The 22,954-nt window shown below is 34.8% G+C and overlaps 1 protein-coding gene across 2 annotated transcripts; it reads left to right on the top strand.

The window, feature by feature from the left end:
- The first annotated feature begins 5,903 nt into the window (after nucleotides 1–5,903).
- Nucleotides 5,904–21,353, top strand: LOC145684817 (uncharacterized). 2 transcript variants are annotated; one of them, XM_081757183.1, is made up of 6 exons: nucleotides 5,904–6,077; nucleotides 8,515–8,641; nucleotides 10,471–10,638; nucleotides 16,328–16,456; nucleotides 18,656–18,817; nucleotides 20,630–21,353. In XM_081757183.1, the coding sequence occupies exons 2-6, from the start codon at nucleotides 8,579–8,581 to the stop codon at nucleotides 20,918–20,920; spliced, it is 813 nt and encodes a 270-aa protein (XP_081613309.1). In that variant the 5' UTR covers nucleotides 5,904–6,077; nucleotides 8,515–8,578; the 3' UTR covers nucleotides 20,921–21,353. The 2 variants fall into 2 exon arrangements, with proteins under 2 accessions (XP_081613309.1, XP_081613310.1); XM_081757184.1 differs by lacking the exon at nucleotides 18,656–18,817.
- Nucleotides 21,354–22,954: the final 1,601 nt, after the last annotated feature.

Genomic DNA, 22,954 nt, shown 5'->3' with positions numbered 1-22,954 from the left:
TTGAACATGTCCGCTATGCTTACTGCAGTATTTTCAACTTAATATTCCGTAGCTATACAGTATACTATTTAATTTTCGGATGATGATTCTACAAGTTCTTCCTCGGAATAGAAATGTGAATTTAGGCAAGACAGCCCATACAGTGCTCACACATTGCAGAGCAATCTATTTTAGTTATTTTGCATTTACAGTATTGCCTACATCCTTGCTTACACGAACATGATATTATGTACAGAAGCTCGTCTGGTGCAAATGGCTTGGATGTGGGAATAGGTTTCAATGTCTTTTTGGAGCGTCCGTTTTCTTTAATTAATTCTATCCTCCAACCCCATTCTGTGTCAGGAAGTTTATTTCCTAACCTTTTCTGTACTTGCAAAAATACTCTGAGCGAATGTTCATTACACGCTTCAGAAGTTGGAGGTATTTTGGCCAGGTCAAAGTTGGATCTTAGTGAACTTTTCTTTGTGAAAGACAAAAATCTGTGGTATCGGGCTTCATTCAAATTTGAGTATTTTCCCAAATCATACAAAGCCAAAACTAATTTTTCACCTGTAGATAATATTTCTCCTTTAGATTTTGAAATATCTAAAAACACTCTGGCCCAGGTTTGAAATTCCGGTGATTTGAGCATATCTATTACTTTTAATTTGCCCATACCATAAAAACACGATGTCGTGTCACATCCTGTAAACGCATGACAGAACAAAAGTAGTTGCCGGCAATCTCCAAACTTTTCAATCAATGTTTCAATCCTGAAGTACCGTGTGTTCGGAGTCACACCACCTTTCTCTTTACAGAAGTAAACAGAAGCACTTTCTTTCTCAGGAGACAAAGCAGTAAGTAAGACTACCAGGTCAGTATCAGATCCTACAACAATAACTTTTGAAGCAGTTTTCAACTGTTGCATGGCCTTCATTACAATGTCAACATCTGCGTCTTCCTCTGCTGTAATTACAGTCAATCCCCGTTTCACGAGTTCAGACCCCAGAGCCAACGATAATCTCTTCTTATTGTTTCTGTTACCTAAGAACTCGTCTTTTCCCGTGGCACAGACTGTGTTTTGACAAAAAATTATGTCTTGTGAAGATTTTTTCGCCGCTCTCCTGTTTTGTTCTTCATTTTTCGTGGTAGGCTCACTAGGGTAACCATAAAAAACAACGATAGATTTTTGACCATATTTATTAAGAACATGTGTACAATAGTTCTCTAAGACAGCTCCAAAGGTACACTTTTTTGGCCATGGCAGATGGTGAAGAAGAAACCCTCCGTCTACAATATATGTTGCATCCTTTACATCTAGTTCTTCGATGATTCCTTCTTCAAAAACTTTCATCAAGGATGATTTTGTACCTTTTCGAAGAGAAACTTCGTCAAACAGAGCTGGTGGGCGTACTGCCAATTCATATTCGAAGTATGTCTTTAATTTGCTGGCGCTATCACAGGCACACAATATCCGATTAAAAAGCTGTTGAGAATTGATATTGGCCTCTTTTGACTCTTGCTGACTTCTGTGCTGCCTGTGTCTTCACCTTTTCTGTGCAGTTTGAGTTCTTGGAAATTTTTACCTTTAATTTTGTTCATGGTAGACAAACCGACATCGTATGCTTGATCACAGTTTATTGATTCATCACAAACAAACCCAGTGGCCAAAGAGACCAGTTCACCAGACAACTTTGTAAAAGGATTGTGTTCTTGTAACCAAGCTGTAAACTTCTGTAAGTCTGACAAGACTTTCTTGTTTCTGGATTCTCGTAGTTACACGTGCTGTTCGCTAAACTGCATTGCTGTTCCGAAAAAATCTTCTACAGCCTCATGAACTTCGAGAAAGAATGGTGTTCCAAGTACATATTTTGAAAGAGTATTGTCAGTAATGCCACGGCCATGTGTCAGTCCTCCAACAGATTTCATGGGTCGCATCAAATCTTGTTCTATGCACATATCAGACCACGTTCCTGACCAGTACTTGCCTTTCCGCCTAATAGTGAAGAATCCTTTCTCCTTAAAAAGAACTAGTTCTTGATTTGTGAGTTTTGATTCAAGTTTGCACATCTCTTGTGCATACAAGTGGGCGGATTTAGCATAGGGGAGATGTCCGGCAGCATGAAAATATGGGAGCATTTGAATTGTTGTATTCATAGGTAAATCCCAGTTTCCTGATCTTTCTGCAAAGGTAAACAGCATTATAAGGTCAATGCACGTAAGGAGATTAACCCACAGCTTAATTGTTCTGCTTAAAGTTCTAATTTCCTGCAAGAAATCGTTAAATTTGCTCAAAGCTTCTTAAACAGCTGGTTCATCTAGAACATCTTGTTCAGTAAAACTCTTTTCAAGATCTTTAGAAATATTTTCCAAATATGCAAGAGAGCCATTTATTTCAGGAAAACTGCTCTTCATCACTTTAACAATCGCACAAGCAGTAAGGCTATATGCTCGGACAGCTCTTGCGTATGCGTGACCATTCAAATGTGGTTCACAGTCAGTTTACCGTAAACTGTAGCCCATAGGTCTTCCAAACCACTCCCCTCCATTATCTTTCCAATAGCTCCCATAAAAGACATTAATAGATGGAATCCTCCTAACCTCAGAATAATTTTTGACACTTCACTGTTGGGATTTGCTGACGCTACAATTTCAGGCGCCTTTAAAAACAATGGTGATCGAACGTAACAATACAGGCACGGCGTTGCTTCTGACATTGTTCTGCAGCATAACTGAGAGCAGAAAAAATTGTTGATGGATTGCTAGGATCCATGTTTATAAAGGGAATTCTTAATATATATGTATCCTCACAATCTTCTCTTCTACTCATTACGGAGGTCATGAATCCATTCCACCCAGGCTGCATATCTGCGCCTGCAATCCACAAAACATTCATTGGAAATATGGGGTGTACCGTTCGACATTCAATTCCTCTGGTAACTTTCAAGTCATTAAAATCTTCCACAAAAATATTGGAGAGCCCACTACGGTGACTTTTTTTTGGCATACGAAAGAATACGAATAGCTTCAGGATTAAATGTTCCCAACGGAGTTCGTTTCACCTCCACTTCTGTTTTAACACATTTACTTAGTGTTATGCATTTTATCCCTCCATGATATTTGAGGCGAAAATTTGAGCCTGCTCGTCTTCAAACTTACCTCGCTACATGGCTAATTTTAAGAGTAACCCTCACAATATATACACCGTTGGAAAGATAATTTTATGCTCTTTAAGATTTATTTGAAACATTTTTCCATATCACAACTCACTAAGGAAATATAAGAGGAAAAACAAAATGGCGCGGGCGATTTTTTCATTTTTTACTCTTTAGGTTAAAATTGCCAAGAAGCCATTAGGTTTATGAAAAACTTTAAGGAATACGAAATTGTAGAGCACATTTCACAGATTACGAGAAAAAAAAGAAGCATGTCAATATGTCCATTAGTTTTGAAGATATGGCTTTTTTACTAAAACGCCCATTTTTTAACTTGGAGGGGGCGTGGTGGGGAAAGCTCCAGGGGGAGGGGCGGGGACTTTTGCGAAAATGTTCCTCTCATAGTGGTCTATCACTTGAGAGAAAATCAGCTTTACCCAAATTTTTTCCGAACTTTGATGTTTTTTTACCTTCATTGACTGGGCTATTTGTCTGATCAAGTTTTTTCACCCTGACAGATTTATTGGGTATTAGAGTAGACGAAATTTGTTACTTGGTGTTGGTGAGCTCATTGCTTGATGAAATGACAAAGCGACTGTTTGTAACAAGCTGCTTGCAAAATGGATCTGCAGTCATTCAGTTCAGTCAAGGATATTTTTTTTATCTTATCAACTAGAACACAAAACCTTTTGTACGAATGCAACAAATACTCCGCGTGCTGCTATACTCAGTGGAGGGATGATCGGTGGCTTTGGGCGCTCGAAAATGCCTGTTACGTGATGTCATGCAGATGACGTCACTAGCAGAAAACCCTGTATGTGGAATTATCAATTATGTCATTGCTGGAACTCCCGTGTTGATCCCATCCCCTTCGGCCGCACCGACGACCGCGAAGGCGCGAACTCCAGAAACTATTGAAGTTAGCTGCACAACGACTGTTGTTACCAATAGGTACGTTTGAAATGGTGCGGTGTGAAGAATGAAGCCTATGTCCATTTTTTTTGTGTGTGTGTGGGGGGGTTGTGAACAAGGTCACAAATGAAAATATCTATTATAACATATAGCACAAATTTACCACTACTTATATAAAATGAAAACATGTGTGGTCAAAAATATAAAACTATATTTATTAGTGTTTCTTCCACATCAATTATTTCATCCAAGGTCGAAATACCAGGTAATTGCATTTCCTGGTCCCTCAGAAAGTCCATATAGGAAAAATACCACAATGAGGGTATATACACGTCATCTGTTCCACTTCCAAATAGTACTTGCTCTTCTTTAGTTCTCTTCGGTATGCAGAACGAAGTGAATTGATTTTATTCCTCACTGACTCTCTATCCGTGGTTTGATCTATTTCCTTCATTTTATTCACTAACTTCTCATATGCCGCATTTTTCAAATTCCTGTTTTTATAATCTTCACTCTTTACCTTCCACAGTTCAGGTAAATTTCGATAAAGGTCAATAAATTCTCGCCAGAATTCTTGATTCCTATTAATTGACGCCATAGCGCAAGAAATAAGCATCTGTACACTAGGCTTCCTACTCGGAAATAAAGCTCGTGTTTGCACAAACATGCTCATACACGGTCCACGTGTTTGCGCAAATATCATGTTCGTGTAAACAATTTTCGAACGAGTTCGATGTGGAAAATGTTTGCACAAACGTTTGCGCATACAGTTCATACAGCGCCACACACAGTCAAACTGTTTGCACAAACAGCCTTGTTTGCACAAACCGTGGACCGTGTGTGGGTCCTATTATGGGTATGTAACTTTTCACTACTAATTCTTATTATCTGAACAGTTAAGTACTTACACTAGACCTTCGCTTTTATTTAAATAAGTATTCTTCATCACAATACGACAATCTTTAATATTCAATATAGTTTTCAACTACATGCACTCTTACAACAACTACAATCACTATTTCAGTCACTTAGTCTCAATTCCTCAATACGACTTAACTTCGATACAATCGTAAATCTATTATAAATATAAACATAATTACGCTCTTCAATTGTCTATTTTAAAATCTAACCACTTTGTCCGATAACTACTTAACTGCTTATGAACTCTAACAATGAGCACTACAGAAAATCGATGACAAGCAACTGGGGGCTTTCAAAATGTAAGTTTTGGGGAAGAATGAAGAAATTTGTTTTTGGGGAACAGAATTCCAATGTGGAAATATCAAAAAAAAAAAAAAAAAATGAATAAATAAATAAATAAAAAGGGAAAGAAACTATTGGAGCAACATTCGAGAAGAAATTATAGAAAACTGTAGAAAAGAAGCGAATGTAAGACAAAAATCATAATAATTTGCTATATGCAAGAGGAAAATAGTTAACGTCAAAACTAAAATAATAACAGACGACAGAAGTGTGTATTGGGAATTTTAGAAGAAAATTTAAGTGTATTGAATACTATTTTGAAAAGAAGATATCGGATGATAGGCGACAGTAACTAATACGAAATATTCACACTATTAGCTCTCGAGGAATAGGAGAAGGAAAGATATCTAGAAAATGGCTATGATTGAAATACACCGGCCAAATAATACAAGAAACACAGGGGAAAATGTTCATGGAAATGGAAAATCTGGCTTAGAATACACTCTAAAAACAGTACCCATGATTTTGCACAAGTACCCATGAAATAGAAGGTACTTCGCTGATGTACCTATGAGAATTCAATGTACCGAAGACTTTAGTGGGTACACACCGTATTTCAGCCTCTTACCCGTGAATTAGTGGGTACATGGAAGATTTATGGGTACAGTAAATTCGTACCGAAGAAAGTACCCATGACAACAGTAGAAGGTAACCAACTGAGCAGACGCCATATTGCTTTTTTCGGTAGTGTGGTGTGGTGGTGTGTATTCGTTATTTGAGTGAAGATTATAAAGATTACTACAACCAACGAAAGGGATTCTTATAAAAGTAAGTGGAATATCCTGTATTTGTAGTTGCATTTGGATGTTGTAAATTCAGAGTATTTAATAGTTAAACAGTAATAATATTTCATAGTTAAACAGTGTTCCTATTAAATACAACCGATTACGAAATGCAGGCCTAAGTAAATGAAAATAGAATTTTTATTTTATTATTTTTTCATTTTGCATCAAATTTACCAGTTTTGAATGTTCTAGAAACTCATGTGATTATTCCACCACATTTGTCGTATCGTTAATTCGTTTGGTATAATAAGTGTGATGAAAATAATAAGGTGATATATAGATTTTTTTTTTTGCTTTTTCGAGGTGTGATCATGTCCTAACAATATAAAATAAATACTTACGAAAATTAGAAACGTACGATATAATTGAAATATTATTTCACGCAGATTTACTTTTCGCCCACCACTTGAAATAATTGCTGAAAATTTAGAATACTTTTACACTTTCCTTCTTATTGAGTCCTCAATGATTTGCGCTGAGCGACATGAAAATATCTCTCATGGCATAGTTAAAATTCAAGGGGGCCATCAGAAGCAATTACTGAAAAATTACAATTCTTTTACGATTTGCGTATAAATACCGGCGACTGGAAATATGCATAAGAACGACAGTGCAAAAACACAAAACAATTTGTGCTAGGTGGCTACTAAAAGGCACCTATTATTTTATGTTCATAGAAAGAATAAGTGCATCTGGGTTTAGTCATGTGACCAATATTGCGTTTGATGTTTGCAAATTTATATATTGGGGATAAGTACGAGTGATGCTTTATGGGCATTTATCACGAAATTGGTATTCCGTCTGGTTTTCGACAAAAAGTCTAATAGCTACGAAAATTTAAAAATCATCAAATTTAGGGCCGCTTTAAAAGGATATAGTAGAGTAGGAGTAGGTAGAGTAGAGTAAGGTAAGAATAAGTTGGGTAGGATGAGATCGGGAGTGCTGGTTTACTTTTGGTGCATCACATTTTTTGAAAGATTTACAGGTAAAATTCAATACTTTGCATCAAAATAACATATCCAACATAGGATATAGTATACGTAAAGCCGCGTCAGTTCCCGAAGGAGCTGGACGCTCATACTTTTAGGGATTATTCATTGAGTATCTACAAACTTACGAAGGGGGTAACAAAGCGACTTTGATTTACTTATCGACTGGTACGAAAATAAAAAGGAACGTACCTGTACTTTATATCTGAATGTGTAGTGCCCTTGTACTTTATCTATGACTATGTGTGTGTGAAGGGCATATCGCATGTCTTGTGCACACGGGTACTTCTTACTATTGCACTACGTAGAAAATTTATGGTATTTCACGTAGAAGTGGTAATAGAACACAGAAGAAACGCAGATCACGGCGTTCTCATGTATACTATTACCAAAACATATTTATAAATAATAAATTTCTGCAACCGATAGAATTAAATACAAAGTAATACACCTACATATTACGTTTATAGATGTAGGGTTACTAGTGTAAAATCATTACAAGTGCTTTACGACGAATAAAATAAGAGTGCATATAAAAGATGATTGCATTAGAAACTATTATCCATCAGCGGTGCATTTCGCACAGCTTACAAAAGCTGTATTTTGTTTACAAGTGGAGCTCTACTAGTATGAAACCATGGCAAGTGTTATTGAAAGTCGCGTTATTGCCAAGACTCACTCATTATCACTACCCTCGTATATGCGTATACCCACCTTCGCTGACGCTCCTACTAATCCATCTCGACTTGAGCGAAAGATGCCAAAAATCCATAAAGTCAAAGTCCGTTACATTGAACTCGTAATTTCATATTTAAATATGTTCGGCTTCCAAGGTGTTCATTGATTTGAAATGTATTCATACTATTCTCTCTCCTGTAGTGATTAGATCTATGTACGCATTTAGATAATTAACATATTTTAGTACCACTTACACATAACAAATTTACGACTTTATTGTACGTTCGTAATTATTAATTCGAGTAGCTTGGAAAACACTTGGTCTAGCCACGCACTGTAGAATGTACATAAGTTTAAAGACACACTTTTTTTTTTTTTTTTTTTTTGAGTTACAACCGAACTTTTCAATTTTAAAGACATGTTTACTTTCAGCGTGAAATGTAGTCGAAAAACTACACTCGAGAATGCTTATTATGTTACCTGAAACGTCACTGTGTAACTTGCGGTTTTCAGAATATTCATATAATTGATATTTTATTCCCATTTCTCGAAAGTACAATTTATCAGTTACAGTTTGATAGACAACTTATCATAATGATTGTTGTTTCAATTCAATATTGATTATTATTTCAGTTCAGTTCACCGCAAGTTTACCACAACGATTTTACTCGAGAATGATAAGTTATTTCATAGTTAAAGTTGTAGTTTTTATTACCTTCCTTTCAGTGAATAATGTCGTACATTTGATTTCAGTAATCACAACCTCATTGTGAACGGCAACCACCAAGAACATCGCTGGGCCAGTAAATATCCAGATATGAAATGGGACGTTGAAGGGAAGAGACAGCAGAAGAGAATAAATGAGAACGCTCCAGTATTTGTACGTATATTTCAATTATTATTACCGTATTTTAGAAAATGCGCCAACTTAAAGAATGTTGGATTCGAAATAAAATTGCCTGAATTCTACCCAATAAACTTGATTCTCTTTGGAAATATTATGGATCAAATAGAGATTCAAAAGTCTTTGTACTTACGCCTCTCCCCCTTCCCATTGCCTTAGATTTTTAACAATACGACAGAAATGAAGAACAATACTGAAATTTTGAAAAGCGTCTCCAATCATACGTACGAATATCTATTGAATAAACTACTTCAGTTTTTGAAGTGACTTCATTTAGACAATGAATTGGAAAACCCTTACAGTATGATGTTAGGTTTTAAAATTTATTGCTTAAATTAAAATGTTTCCAAACCTCAAGTAGATCAGTCGATAGATATTCTTAAGCGGTTATCTCATTACAAAATTTAAATATTGTTAATTTGATTTTTTTTTTTTTTTTTAATGAACAGAGAGGAGAAACCGAGTCTCCTAACTTGTAGAATTTTCAAGTTCGGAGCCGCTGCTCCATATTTATAGTGAAAGCAATTTCACGACTAGTGATGGCAAGTATCGGTTCATTATTTGGAACATCCAGTGACATACCTTAACTCTGAAAATAAGGATCATAGTAGTGTATTTCAAGAATCATGAATAATTCAGTGTGGTTATGAAGTGAAAGGACAGTTCTACATGTCTGTGCACATATCCTGATACACGGGGAAAATAAATTGTTTCTGTTTCTATTTGAATTATAAAGGTTAGATTAGTTCATGTTAGTGCATAAGTAATGAATCAGCAGTTTATTCTTTAATGTTATCATCAATTCGCGCACGTGGGGTAATAATATATAACCGTGACTAAGTTCAAGTTGAACAAACATACTTTGGAGAGGAATAATTTTAAACTTCGTAAGGGTTCACTAAATTCTAAGAGTTACATATTTTTTTTAAATAAAAAGTAAAACATTTACGTTCGAATAGCTAGCCACCAAAAATTATTAATCGCTCTATGGTAGTTGGTGATTGCCTTCGTTTGGCAGTCATGTAATCTTAACCATGTTTAGCAGAGCAGCACAACGAGCTATAAAGGATATGGTGCGTGATGCATAAATATTGGACTTTGATAAGGATGTAATCGTGGAATACCACTTAGTGAGTTGTCCAGTAGGGAATAGCCGCTAAGTTCAACAGGCCCCGAACCAATTCTGGCATTCGTCCTGCGTAGGTGGAAGGTGGAGGTAATTTTAGGCCAGAGTAAGTAGTGCCCATCAAGGTTGGTGGTCGTGACATAATGTTTTAGTGTTTCACCCACTACATTGTAGGACCACTGTTGTTCGGGGCAACGTAAACATCCTCGTACTGTACAATTTTAGGCAATGAAGTGCTTTCAATATTATGTCACTTTTAAAGAATGGATTCTTGTTAGTTTCAAAATAATGCCAGGGTATAAAAGGAACAGTATTCAAGACTTTCTTCGGCCTCCTGAGAAACCAACCTCAATCCCAAAGAACGCGTTTGGTAAGAGATCTGTGGATGAGGTATCGGGGGATGCAAGCAGCTTCCAGTGCCCAACTGTCTAACCTGGACGAACTTGAGAACCTAGTTAAGAACCTTCCGGGAAGGCTAGCTGCTGTTATAACAGCAAGAGGTATCAACTCAGTAATGACCTCAAAGAAAAAAATCAGGTAATAGACCAATTACTTGTTGGTAGATACTGTGATTTGTGTTGCTTCAGCTTTAAAGCGGAGTAGCATTTGATTTGTAACTATGAATTAGCTTATCATTGGTAAAACAAAAGTAAAAATTCTCTCCTCTGCTTTCTTGTAGGGTATTTTCATAAGAAGATTAGCACAGCGAAGAAAGAGAGAAAAATTGAGATCAAAAGATAAAGAAATCCGTGTCGCACCAAATGAAGCTCTGGCAGGTGCATCTGATGTTAACTCACCTTCAACAAGTTCAACAGAAAATGTATCTGACTGCTTACTAGAGTTAGAGGTAATCATATTAAGTATTGTTTTACATTACCGAGTGGCTAGAGCTCAATTGGTATAGCGTTGGCTTCGCATTGTAAAGGTCTTGGGTTCGTGATCAACAATCGCCTATCCTGACTGAAGTTTTTCCCTGGTTTCTCTCAGTCGTACGACGCAAATGCTGTGATGATGCCTTAAGATTAGTGCTGACTCTTTTAACCTGTTTAATATAGTTTGTGGTATTGTTTAACACTACGAAATTTTGACTGTTTCTTATCTTTTGCTAATATTATTATTATCATTATTTGCTATTATTCATATTATTTTTTTGCGAATTTTATTACTTTAAATTAAATTTAATAGGAATCGCAACATCAATGTTTCGGATATCGCTAAAATCGTCATCAGTAATTATAGTAAATTTGGGAAGAGATTTTGAATATCCTATTTATAAAATATCCGTATATTTTAGTAAAATTTGGTTATATGGAAGTAGGGTACCGAAGTGCATTATTAATTTTTTATTGGGGACACAGTTTCTGTGATATAGCACTCACTTCTCGTTCGTCGGGTGCCTGGTTGGAGCCCCGGCCAAATAAATTTGTGGTAGACAACATCGTGCTCGTGGGTTTTCTAGGGATACTCTCTTGTTCCCCCCACTTTCTCATTCCACCAATTCTACCATCATTCACTTGCTTTAATCTTCGTCTCCCTTAGCGTAACGGGTATAATTGTGGAACGTTACACTCAGATTTCATTGTTTTATCTTCCGGTGGAATAGAAGTGCTTGGGACCGCGCAATTTGATTTAATAGTAATTTTTGTATCGTTGTATAATTTTGTAATGACTTAATATATTTAAATCGTAGTAAAGATAGACAATATTTCAATAATTATGACAAATTGCTTTACCACTGACAGAAATATTAATATTGCGAGAGACGTTTCTCGTTCAGCAAAAGAAAACAGCATGAAGGAGGAGTACAAATAGAAGTTCTTATTTTTTAATAGACGTGTAGGAACTTAACACTATAACATGTTGAATTTTTGTACAAGATAACGTGTATTACAAACCAAGTACCACTAACTTTGAAGAGGAGAATTGATGTTAGTATATTGCAATATATTGTGTTCAAGTAATTGATCATGAAAGCGACTAATATCTGTAGAAATATCTTCTAGTGTTTTTAATTCGAAGTGAAATATCTTCCTTTGTGATGTGTATACTTTATCAGTCACCTATAGTGTTATGTTTCATCATGCTCTGAGTTTGCTTCAAGATAGAACCAAGATGGCGTCCAAGAGTAGTGGTGTAAATTCTCAAGCTGTTGATAAAAACAAGATAAAGTGTGATGAAACCTGCGGTAAGTGTAAGAGAAATGTTAAAAATGGCATTTTGTGTGTATCATGTGACAAATGGTTCCATTTCAAGTGTGGAAATATCAATAATGGTGGCAGAAATCATAAAATGAAGGAACAGCTCGAGTGGTTTTGCCCAACATGCACAGAACATGGTGGACCAGTAAACATTGATACTTCTACTTGCGATACCGATAGTTTGCTAGAAATTATACGTGTTCTACAGGAAGACTTAAAACTACTAAAAATAGAAAATGAAACTTTACATCAAAGAGTTAAAGCAGTAGAGCTAAACCTTGAGAAGAAAAATCCATCGAAGTTTGAGTGGTCAAAAGTAAGTACTAGACAAAGGGGGTCTATATTTCATACAGGAATGACGCCAGAGTTTCCATTAGTGTGTGAAAATAAATTTAGTGTTCTACAGAATGTTGACTGTGAAACTATGAACAACTCAAAGTGTTTGAAACAGAACGGAACCAACAGTAAAAGGACAATGAGTTACGCCAAACTTACAGTGAATCCGGCCTTCAGTGCGGTAGACAAGAAAATAAGTGCAAGGAATAAACCTGGAACAGAGCCTCAAGTTTTTGTATATGCGGATAGCAATGGGAGGGGTCTAGCTGAGCAAATGAACCTCAATCTAAAACACAAGTTAAAGGCACAAGGAACAATTAAGCCTGGAGCAAAAAGTGCAGAGGTATTAAGTGGAATTAACTCTAAAATTGCAAATAAGGAGAAAAACTATGTTGTAATGTTAACCGGTACAAATGATGTGGCTTGTAACCAAGGAAATGAAGTTATTAAGAAAATTAGAGGTAAGCTTACTGAGCTAAATTACTGTAAAGTAGTGGTGGTAAATATTCCAAATAGGTATGACCTTATGGAAGACTCATGTGTAAATCAAGCTACTAAGGTCACTGACATGAAGCTGCAATCTTTGTGTAAACACTTCAGAAATGTGAAAATGGTAGATGTAAGTAAATTTGGTAGAGAAATGTTCACAAGGCATGGTTTGCACTTAAATAAAAGGGGAAAAGAATTTTTAAGCAATGAAATTTGTGATGTAATTAACAGTGATATGAGTAATAAATCTAGGTCTCAAGCAGCGTTGCCAATACCTTGGGAAGTAACTCAAAGTAAGAAGAATGTGGATGAGGGCACTTCATTTTTAGTTCAAGGGTAAATTTAACACAGCGAGTAGGCTTACGTATCTTTCACCAAAACGTACGAGGGTTTTCCATTGGGAAACAATTAACTATGGAAATTTTGTTGACGGAAATTCTGAAAGATGTAGATATTATTTGTATAACCGAACACTGGTGTGCACAAAACAATATAGAAACTATAAATTTACCAAATTTCAAGCTAGCAAGTAGTTTCTGTCGAGAAAAGAAAACAAGGGGTGGTTCAAGCATTTTTGTAAAACATAGTTTAAAATTTAAAGAATGCACTAAGTTTAAACATATAAACGATGAAAGAAATTTTGAATGTTGTATTTTGGAGCTCCCAGTGGAAAAAATTGTAATAATCTGTATATATAGGACACCGGATAGTGAAGTTGAAATTTTTGTGCGTAACTTAGAAGTAATACTTTCACATTATAGTGGTACTAAATACAGCCCAGTAGTAGTAGGAGATCTAAATATGGATTTTTTGAAAGATATTGATGTAAAGATAAAAACATTATTGGGTACGTTTAATTTAAAACATTTAATAAATAAACCTACTAGGATAACTCCAACCAGTATATCAGCACTAGATCAGATTATTCTAAACTGTGACCACTTGAGCTCAAGGGCGCAAGTGATTAGTACCGGATTTTCTGATCATGAAGCTCAGATTACTGAAATATGTGATAAACGCTTCTCTGTAACTCAAAAGTGTAAGAAATATAGTGTAAGAACTTTCAAAGTTACAAGGGTATTCAGTAATCAAAATATCAATTATTTCAATTATTTACTTAGTCACGAAACATGGGAAGGTGTACTTTCATTAAACAACGCAAATGATATATATAATGAATTCATAAAAATTTTTGCTTACTATTTTGATATAGCTTTTCCTAAAATGAAACTCGTGTTAAAATCCCAGAAGAAGGGACAATGGGTTACTCCTGAAGTACTAAAAGCAAGTGCTACAAACATAAATTTACATAAACTTAGTAAGGTTTTTAAAACAGGTTGTGCAAAGTCCTACTATAAACAATATAAAAAAAGGTACAAGGAACTAATTAGAACGACTAAAAGGAATTACTACCAACTTAAACTTGCTTATGCATCGAATAAAACTAAAACCATGTGGAACATTATAAATAAAGAACTAAATGGTGGCAAAGAGACACCATATGTGGATACAATAATACATGAAGGGAACAGTGTATCAGACCCAAGGGAAAAAGCAGAAATATTTAATAATTTTTTTATAAATGTTGTCGCAAAAATTATGGATGATGATAAAGTAAATAAATATAAACAGAATGGCCACATAGTAGTTACTGTAAATAATTTTAAACAAAGTTCATATAAATGTGAAAAAACAATCTTTCTACAGCCAGTATCAGAAGATGAAATAGCAAATATAATAAAATCTCTCAAAAACAAAAATACAGCTGGAATTGATGAAATCTCAGATAATTTATTGAAAAGATGTTTCAATCAGGTGACAAAGCCACTTTGTCATTTAGCAAATATATCACTTACAAATGGCGAGTATCCAGAAAAGTTAAAAATTGCGAAAGTTAAGCCCTTGTTTAAAAAAGGTGAAAAGCAAAACATAAATAACTACAGACCAATATCTCTTACCTGTCGTTGGAAAAGTTTTGGAAAAAATTATGTATAACAGGGTAATTAATTTTTTATTGAAAGAAAATGTTATTTCAACAAAACAACATGGCTTCCTTAAAGGTCGATCTGCAAATACGGCAATATTTAATTTCATTGAGAAAGTAAGAAATATTGTAGATAAGAAAGAAAACTGTATAGGAATCTTTCTTGATTTGTCTAAAGCTTTCGATACAGTACAACACAGTTTACTTTTGAACAAACTGGAGAACTGTGGAATACGTGGTAAAGCAAGGGACTGGTTTGGTTCGTACTTTAAAAATCGTAGGCAGGTCGTAGAAATAACGCATAAGAATAATAACATTGTAGAAAGCTATTTATCAGATGAATTATATATAAAACACGGAATTCCACAAGGATCTATTCTAGGGCCATTGCTCTTCCTTTTATATATTAATGATTTTGAGAAAAGCATATCTTCGGCAGATGTTACCCTTTTCGCTGACGATACCCCTCTGCTAGTGAGTGGAAAAAATGAAAAATTATTGGAACAGAATGCTAGGCAAACATTAAATGAAGTATCTCTTTGGATGAAGAACAATAATCTTTTTGTTAATGTTGAAAAATCCATTGCTATAAATTTTCATAACAAGTGCAGTAAACCAATATACCCTAACCTATATCTGAACCAAAATAAAATTAACTATACAACACACTGTTCGTTTTTAGGTCTTACTATAGATCATAACCTGACATGGGAATTTCATATAGAGTCAGTTATTAATAAATTAAATAGAATATGTTATGCACTAAGGATTATTAGAAAGAAGGTAAATTTAAAATTAGCTAAAACCTTGTACCATTCGTGTTTTAACTCTATCTTGCAATATGGTATCATGTTCTGGGGAAATTCAAGTCAGAGATTTAATGTTTTCAAAATTCAGAAGAAAGCCATAAGAATACTTTGTGATAAGAAGCCGAATTTTTCTTGTAGACATTTGTTTAAGGAGGTCAATATACTACCTCTGGATAGTTTATATTTGTATCGTCTCTTTTTGTATTTGAAAGAACACTCATCGGCATTCGTAACAAATAAGGATGTACATAATCATAATACGCGGAATAAGAATGATTTTCATTTGTGTAATCACCGGTCAGCAATGTATCAAAAAAGTGTAAGTTATGGTGGTGTTAAGTTGTACAACATGTTGCCTATTGATATAAAGTATGAAGCAAATATGAAAAGGTTCAGACAAAAGTTAAAATTATTTCTATTAGAAAATTCTTGTTATACGATTGAGGAGTACGTAAATATCATGACAAGGTAATATTACTTTATTTTACTCAGGTAAATTTTTTGTACATATGACGCATGTTACACTTACTTGAGGACATTCCTTGTACTTGTAAGTTCATACAAAAGAAATAAATACAATACAATACGATGTTATTAGATGTAAATAGATTAATGTCAATAATAAGAGTTAACTTGGAACATTTTCTTACTAGATGTTGCAGCTTCTGTAGTTATCTTACCTTTGAAACCTCTATTTTTATTTTTCTCTAAATTTTCCAGGCAACACCAATACAATCCTTAACTCCAACGAATATAACAAGATTGCAGTTTTTACTAAGAAAGACATTCCTTTCAAGAAAAGATAAGGAAGTAAACGTAATGCCATGCTTTTTGCTCCACCATAAACTGGTAAGAATAGTTTGCAAACGTGTTTACTTGAGCTACATTTTTTCAATAAATGTACGAACTCATCTTTTGTTTGTAATTTTTTTTAAATTTTTCTGTATCTCTAAATGTTTCTGGGGTAAAAGTGTTAAAATATGATTTATATTTCAAGATTGTCATTGTCACAATTTGCAACAATTTTCTACTCACTGCTGCATAAAGATCTCTTTGGGATTTTCTATTTTTTTTTCCTAGAGACTGAATTCTCTGATGTTCAGAGTTTGAGTATATAGGGAGAGTGACGACGCAGAGCGGGCAGTGCAGCCTCTCTTCCTAGTGCACCCAACCAAATTAAGCAGAACTTGTAGTAATAGTTTCAGGAGGTGGCCCGGGGGAAATTCCCATGGGTCATAAATCCGCTCGTACTCAATATGTTATCAATATTTTCGTGGTATTTCTTTTCACCCTTTCTGTCTTTGTATTTTAAAGTTTCCTGGACGAAATATTCTGAAATCACCATTGTATACTTGTAATCCACTTCAATATTATTTAGGTCTATATTAAAATACGTATTATGAAGCTAATAGTATTCGTAGTTTTGGTAACAACGATAAAAGATGTTTCCTTGAAGATGCTATAATAAGAAGCTAAAGTCTCGTCGTCTCCTTAGTGTTACCATCTTTATTCTACTTGCAAATCTATATGTTAACATTAACTTTGACTAGTTGATTGGTTATTGAAGTTTAGCGTCTATTTTCAGCAGCGATCTTATATGAGACGTAAACCTACAATTTAATGTGGAATCCGAACCACCAAAATCATTCATTTTTCCAGGATTCCCACCGGGAATCGAACCCGGAATCCCGTACACCAAAAGTGCTTATGCTAGCCGCTATACCAGCTAGGAGTTAAAACATTAACTTTGATGCTACGTGGTAACCAAAGTTAATAAGCATTCAAAGGTTTACACACACACACACACAAAAAAAAAAACGGCCAATAAAAAGTAGAATTTAAAAGAAACAAGTATACAGGAGTAACTAATAGTATTAATACTAAATATATTAATTTAAAACAGATATAATCCATATTTTATGAAGCAAATGTTTCAAAATGTCTTAAATGAAATTAAATATCTTCCAATGTAAAATAAATGGTTTTATTGTTAGAGCATTTACTTCCGATGGTTTGTGCGTTCAATTATGGGAATTCCCTGACCACTTGTTTCACGACGGTTCTTTTCCGATAATGCTACTTTATTTACTGTAGGGGCTACGGTGGCTCAGTGGTAAACGTTCACCTCTGGTGCATGGAGTCTTTGGTTCGATCCCTGCTCGCGCCAAGTGGGGCTTTGTGTGGACAAACACTGTGTGCGTGAGTTTTCTCGGGGTTTCCTGTTTCCTCCCACTTTCTTCATTCCACAATGTCATTCATTATTCACCATCACCGTCTCCTTTTGCATAGTCGGCATAACCGTGGGACGTAAAAGTTAAAAAAGAAATTATTTACTGTACGTCGAAGCTTTATATTAGAAGTAAAACATTCAATTTTATATTAAACATAATCCACACATTAATTTGTTCTACAGGAGGGGGGGGGGGCAAAAGTAGGTATACAGCCCTGTACTGATCAAATCATTGCTTTTTATATAATTTCTTATTGTTATCCATCAGATAGACTTAGTTTCTTTATCTTTAGCTCGGAACAGCCGAAGCAAATAAACCTATAAACTAGAATCTTACATTTGATCAATGCAGGGGTGTTTAAATACTTTAGGACCACCCTGTAGGCCCTATAATTATCTCAAGTTTTTTTTTCATTCAGTGAAATTGATATCTTTATTAAGGTCTTACAAAAGTCTTAATTAGTATATATTGAATGTTGTAGTATACCTTAACGTTAAAGTGTCTAATTCGAAAGAAAAGTCCAAAATTTCGTACAGTCACTTTCAATGTGATCAGGTTAGTTGTACAAGTAATATACTTACAAAAAGCTCAAACACTCCGGCGGGTTTTTTTCAAGTAGGGTCAGCTCACTTCGGTATACCCTGCCAAAAATACAGTTTTAACAAGAATAAGCGTATCCAATATATAAAGTAAAATTACCAGTGTTGTAGCATACTAAGATGTCAAAGATGTCATCACTTAAAAAAAAATCAAAGTATATTATTTTTCCAAAGAATATATCTATACGGTGTGCTAATCTACTAATCTTTTGTTTCAGTTAGCAACCGAAGCCGAATTAATATTTGGCAAATTTTTGGACGCAATGAAAAAGAAATTACTAACTGTAGTGAATAAGCTAGATGCTTTAAATATTGAAAAGAACTTGGTGGCCTTGGAACGATATCTCCATCCAAAGGGATCCAACAGATGTATCAATTTGGTACGTTGAATTTTTAGTGATATGAGCTTTCCTTTTGTCTTTTTTTTTTTTTTAAAGGAAAAGCAGTTTGAAGATTGTTCGATATTATCCCCCACCCTCCAGAAAGACTTATGGAACTAAAAATGTCGTCCCTTTCAATTTGGCAGGGATATTTGAAGGTCTTAAGTACATGTAATTTTATTTTCATTCTCACCCGCCCTGCTAAGGAAAGATAATGATTCATGCAGCATAGGACACAATATCTATATTTCATATTTTCGCCACTACCTATTTATTAAGAGTAGTATCAGTTGTAGCAATAGCAGTACTTGTTTCTGAAAAGAAATGCTACATATTTTTCGTTGTTAAAACAAAAGATACTTTTAACCCTTTATTAGAAAAGAAGGGAAAGAAACTTCCAAAGTCATTCGATCTATTTTTCCCCTAGACTACTGCATATGAAATTTTCAGAAGCTATGATAGTGCACAAAGATGAAATTTCTTTCATATACTTTTATCACCGTTCGCCACTAAGGCGTAAAGAAAAATTGAAGAGGTTAAAGTATGTCCTCAAAAGATGGACCCCGATCCGAATTCAGGCCTCGGAGTTATTTGCCGGATCATCGTGATTTGATACCATATATAAAGTAAAATGAAAGAAAAATAATTTTATTGATAATTGTATTGAGTTCTCAAAACGTGTGAGTAGTTGAGTTGAAAAAAAAAGTAGCTTAGAACATTCAAAACACGCGGAGTTTCCCAGTTACAGGCTCTCAATATTACGGTAAGATCGTCACAAGAGACTTCGGATCTTGACAAATAATGATATAGGTCGTGTCGACTTAGAAATTACAGTCGAAGTAGAACCCAAAATGGGCTGCGGTGGCTCAGTGGTGCATTGGGTCCCTGGTTCGATACCGGCTTGCGCCAAGGGAACTTTGTGGTGGACAAACACCTTGTGCGTGGGTTTTCTCGGAGTTCTCCCGTTTCCTCCCACTTTCTTCATTCCACCATTTCATTCATTTCTCACCACCACCGCCGGCACAACCGTGGGACGTGAAACTTAAAGATTTCATTTCATTTCATTTCGAAGTAGAACCCAGTACATCGATTTAAGCAAGCAGTGTTTGTGAACGGCAATTGCTGTTTAGATATTCTGTGCTTATCTCATCAAACCATAGGATTGCTTTACAATGGAATCCTCACATTGCAAGACCTATCTATGCGGAACTTCTCAATCAGAAGGATTGCTGATATAGATGTATTGGGTACTATTTCAGTTGTGATTTTATAAACCGACCTCGCGTGCCGCCACTATCTGTCGAGGTATGACGACATTTGCGACGATGCCACCATAACTTCGAGCGTTTGTGGCCCTGAAACCACACATGTTCATTAATTTCTTAAAAAGGAAGTTTTCTCTTATTTCCACCTCATATGTTCCATGTTTTACACATTATTCTATCACGTTGTATGTTTCCTTTGAAGTAGTTTTACTTTAGAATGTTGTTTGGAACATGTGCGCTATGCCATATTAGCAGATCCCAGAAAAAAATATTAGTTTTAAATTATCTTGTAAACTCGATTTTAAAATTAATATTGTTAAACTTTCTAAGGAGTGCTTCTATTTGTTTGTCGTATTTAATTAACTTGTCTACATAACAATAGTATATAAACAACTTTCCAATTTAGATGTGGTTATACTTGATAAAACAACTATATTTTACACAGCAGTTTTATTTGGTGGTTTTATTCTTTTATGTAAAAATGTACTTTATTCCTTATGTTTTATTAAACATATCTGAATTCATTCCTTTTCCATATATATCATAGGAAACGTTTCAAGAAAGCTTGAAACCTCCAGGACCAACCATTTTCTATGCCCCCGAGTCCAAAATCCTGTGGACAGGAAGTGGTGAAACAGTGCAGCTTGATAACACCTGTGATATTGAAGAGGCCTGCTTGCTGCTCCTATGTGTTTATTATGTCAAGAATTTGTCTTATCCAAGTTCATTTGGTCAGTTTCTGGGAGTATTACAAACCATTATTTTAACTCATGATAAATTTCCAAAGAAGTATCAAACTCAGCGAACTGCGGACACTATAAAAAAACTGAAATTGTAATTGGTTGTAAGAGGACTAGCAATTAAACAGTAGCAATATACTTGGCTCTCATTTTAAAATAATGTTTTTTTTACTATGTACTAAGACGATATATTTTTTATTATGCACTAAGACTATATAATGTATATCAGGAAAAGTGTAAACAATAATCTGTTAACACATCAAGTTTGCACTATCAGAACGTCCCCTCCACCCTTCCAACAAACCTGTTCAGTCCGACCTTGTTTTTGAAATCTTTCCCGTAGCTTGTGGATTTGTTTTATTCAGTTTGGGGTGCTTCAATCTAGGTGAGTTTTCACGCGCAAACTGAAGTATTTTTTCTTCATTTCTAATGCGCACCTTGAAGAAGAATATATGGTATGTTTCCCAAATAAAATAAAATAATAGCTGAACAAAACAAGTACGTTTTATTAAAAACTAAACACTTGGCTTTTAATAAAAGGTAGTACTTTGCTCAGCTATTATGTTGTTTTAATTGGGTTGATAAAAGCAAAGCTTCGATATGGAAAATATCAGGGATAGCATTTTTATGCATTTTAATTATTTTGATCAGTAAACTTAAACAACCTTCCAGAAGGGCAGAACGTCGAAAAGGTCTTTTATTTTCCCACAGTTTGGAGAACTTTGTATATTTATGGCAGAATGCAAAGCGTAAGTAAGGGAGAAAACGTTTCAGTTCTGTATGGCATCCAGTCTTAGCATAAGAAAGAAAAAAAAGTTACGATTGTTCGTTCAGAAAAGGCGATATGCTTTCCAAAAGTAATGTCTGATGGGTAAGATCACATGGATGTTCATTCTTTGCTGGATACTTCTTATAGGAAACCCGGAAGAACAGCGTTTTATAATTAGAAGGTGAGTCCTTCCAGTAGGACCAGTATAGTTCTATCATTAATATAAAATGTATCCAAACATTTCAAATAAAAAATATATATATATATTTGTGTTTAAAATAATTAGTAATATAGGGATGACCTATTTGAAAGAAGATGGATTCTTTTTTCGCCGTTATCCTTTTGGACACTATCGCACGAAAGTATAGATTGCAATCCCTGTGTTGAATAACGGTCAAATAATTATTTGTGTTTAAAATAATTAGCAATATAGGCTTGACCTATTTGAAATAAGTGTGGATTTTTTTTTTTTTTTTGCCAATTATCTTTTTGGACACTATTGCGCAAAAGTATGGATTGCAATCCCTGTGTTGAATTATGGTGTATTGTTCAAAACATGATTACATGCGTACAACCGTGCCGAAATGAGTGGAACACTTAACAATAGGTAAGACTATTACTGTCACTAGGTACAAAGTACAAGCTTCATATTCCATGTATGATACAAGGTAAGTCCAAGTTAGAGCCACCACCCTGAATGCTGTATATTCTGAAGTGAAAGAGGTATAATTATAAGATGTTTAGGTGGATGCGCGACATTTCTAGCAGTAAAATGTATTATATAGGCCATTTTGGAGACAGCTATGTAGGATTTATCTAAAAATAATTTTAAATAAAAAAAGCCCAACTCATTTTGTGCTAGCATTTCATGAGAAATTCATTAAAGAAGTGTTTCATTATTACTGTTTTTGTAACCAACTGCATGCTGTTCCTAATTTCAGTCTCATTTAAAAACTCGTTGCTGAAAAGCAGCAGGGTACATATACTGAAAAACTGACTTCGCCTATGAATTTAGATTCAAATCTAGTCCTAAGATGATGCACATGGCCCTTGTTTCCATTTAAGAGTTTTTAAAACTTAGATTAAACTAATATTCCTTCTTGTAAAATGGCCAACAGACTCACGTTATATCATCAGAAAGTTTTCCCGCATCCACTTAAGTTTTATGCAGAGCACGGTCACATATTTACCATATTTACTTTTAATGTTGACTGGGAAATACTTAGATTATAAGCTATAGTAGCAAGTACTGTAATTTAGATATGTATCGGTATTAACTGAGTCAACTTGTATTTATCAATATAATAGGTACAGTCAGAAACAATATTAAGTATGGATTGCAGGTATAAGAAGTGATAGCTCC

This window comes from Thermobia domestica, chromosome 5, assembly GCF_964235325.1.
Source record: "Thermobia domestica chromosome 5, izTheDome1.hap1.1, whole genome shotgun sequence".
NCBI classification, from domain to species: Eukaryota; Metazoa; Arthropoda; class Insecta; order Zygentoma; family Lepismatidae; genus Thermobia; species Thermobia domestica.
This window is presented reverse-complemented; position numbering and strand designations above follow the sequence as displayed.

What these genes read in the sequence shown, in the direction of transcription:
- LOC145684817 (XM_081757183.1), top strand. Translation starts at nt 8,579, where the DNA reads ATGAAATGGGACGTTGAAGGGAAGAGACAGCAGAAGAGAATAAATGAG. An exon ending in ATGAGAACGCTCCAGTATTT is followed by an intron (nt 8,642 to 10,470) that starts GTACGTATATTT and finishes GCTTTCTTGTAG; the next exon opens with GGTATTTTCATAAGAAGATT. An exon ending in ACTGCTTACTAGAGTTAGAG is followed by an intron (nt 10,639 to 16,327) that starts GTAATCATATTA and finishes TAAATTTTCCAG; the next exon opens with GCAACACCAATACAATCCTT.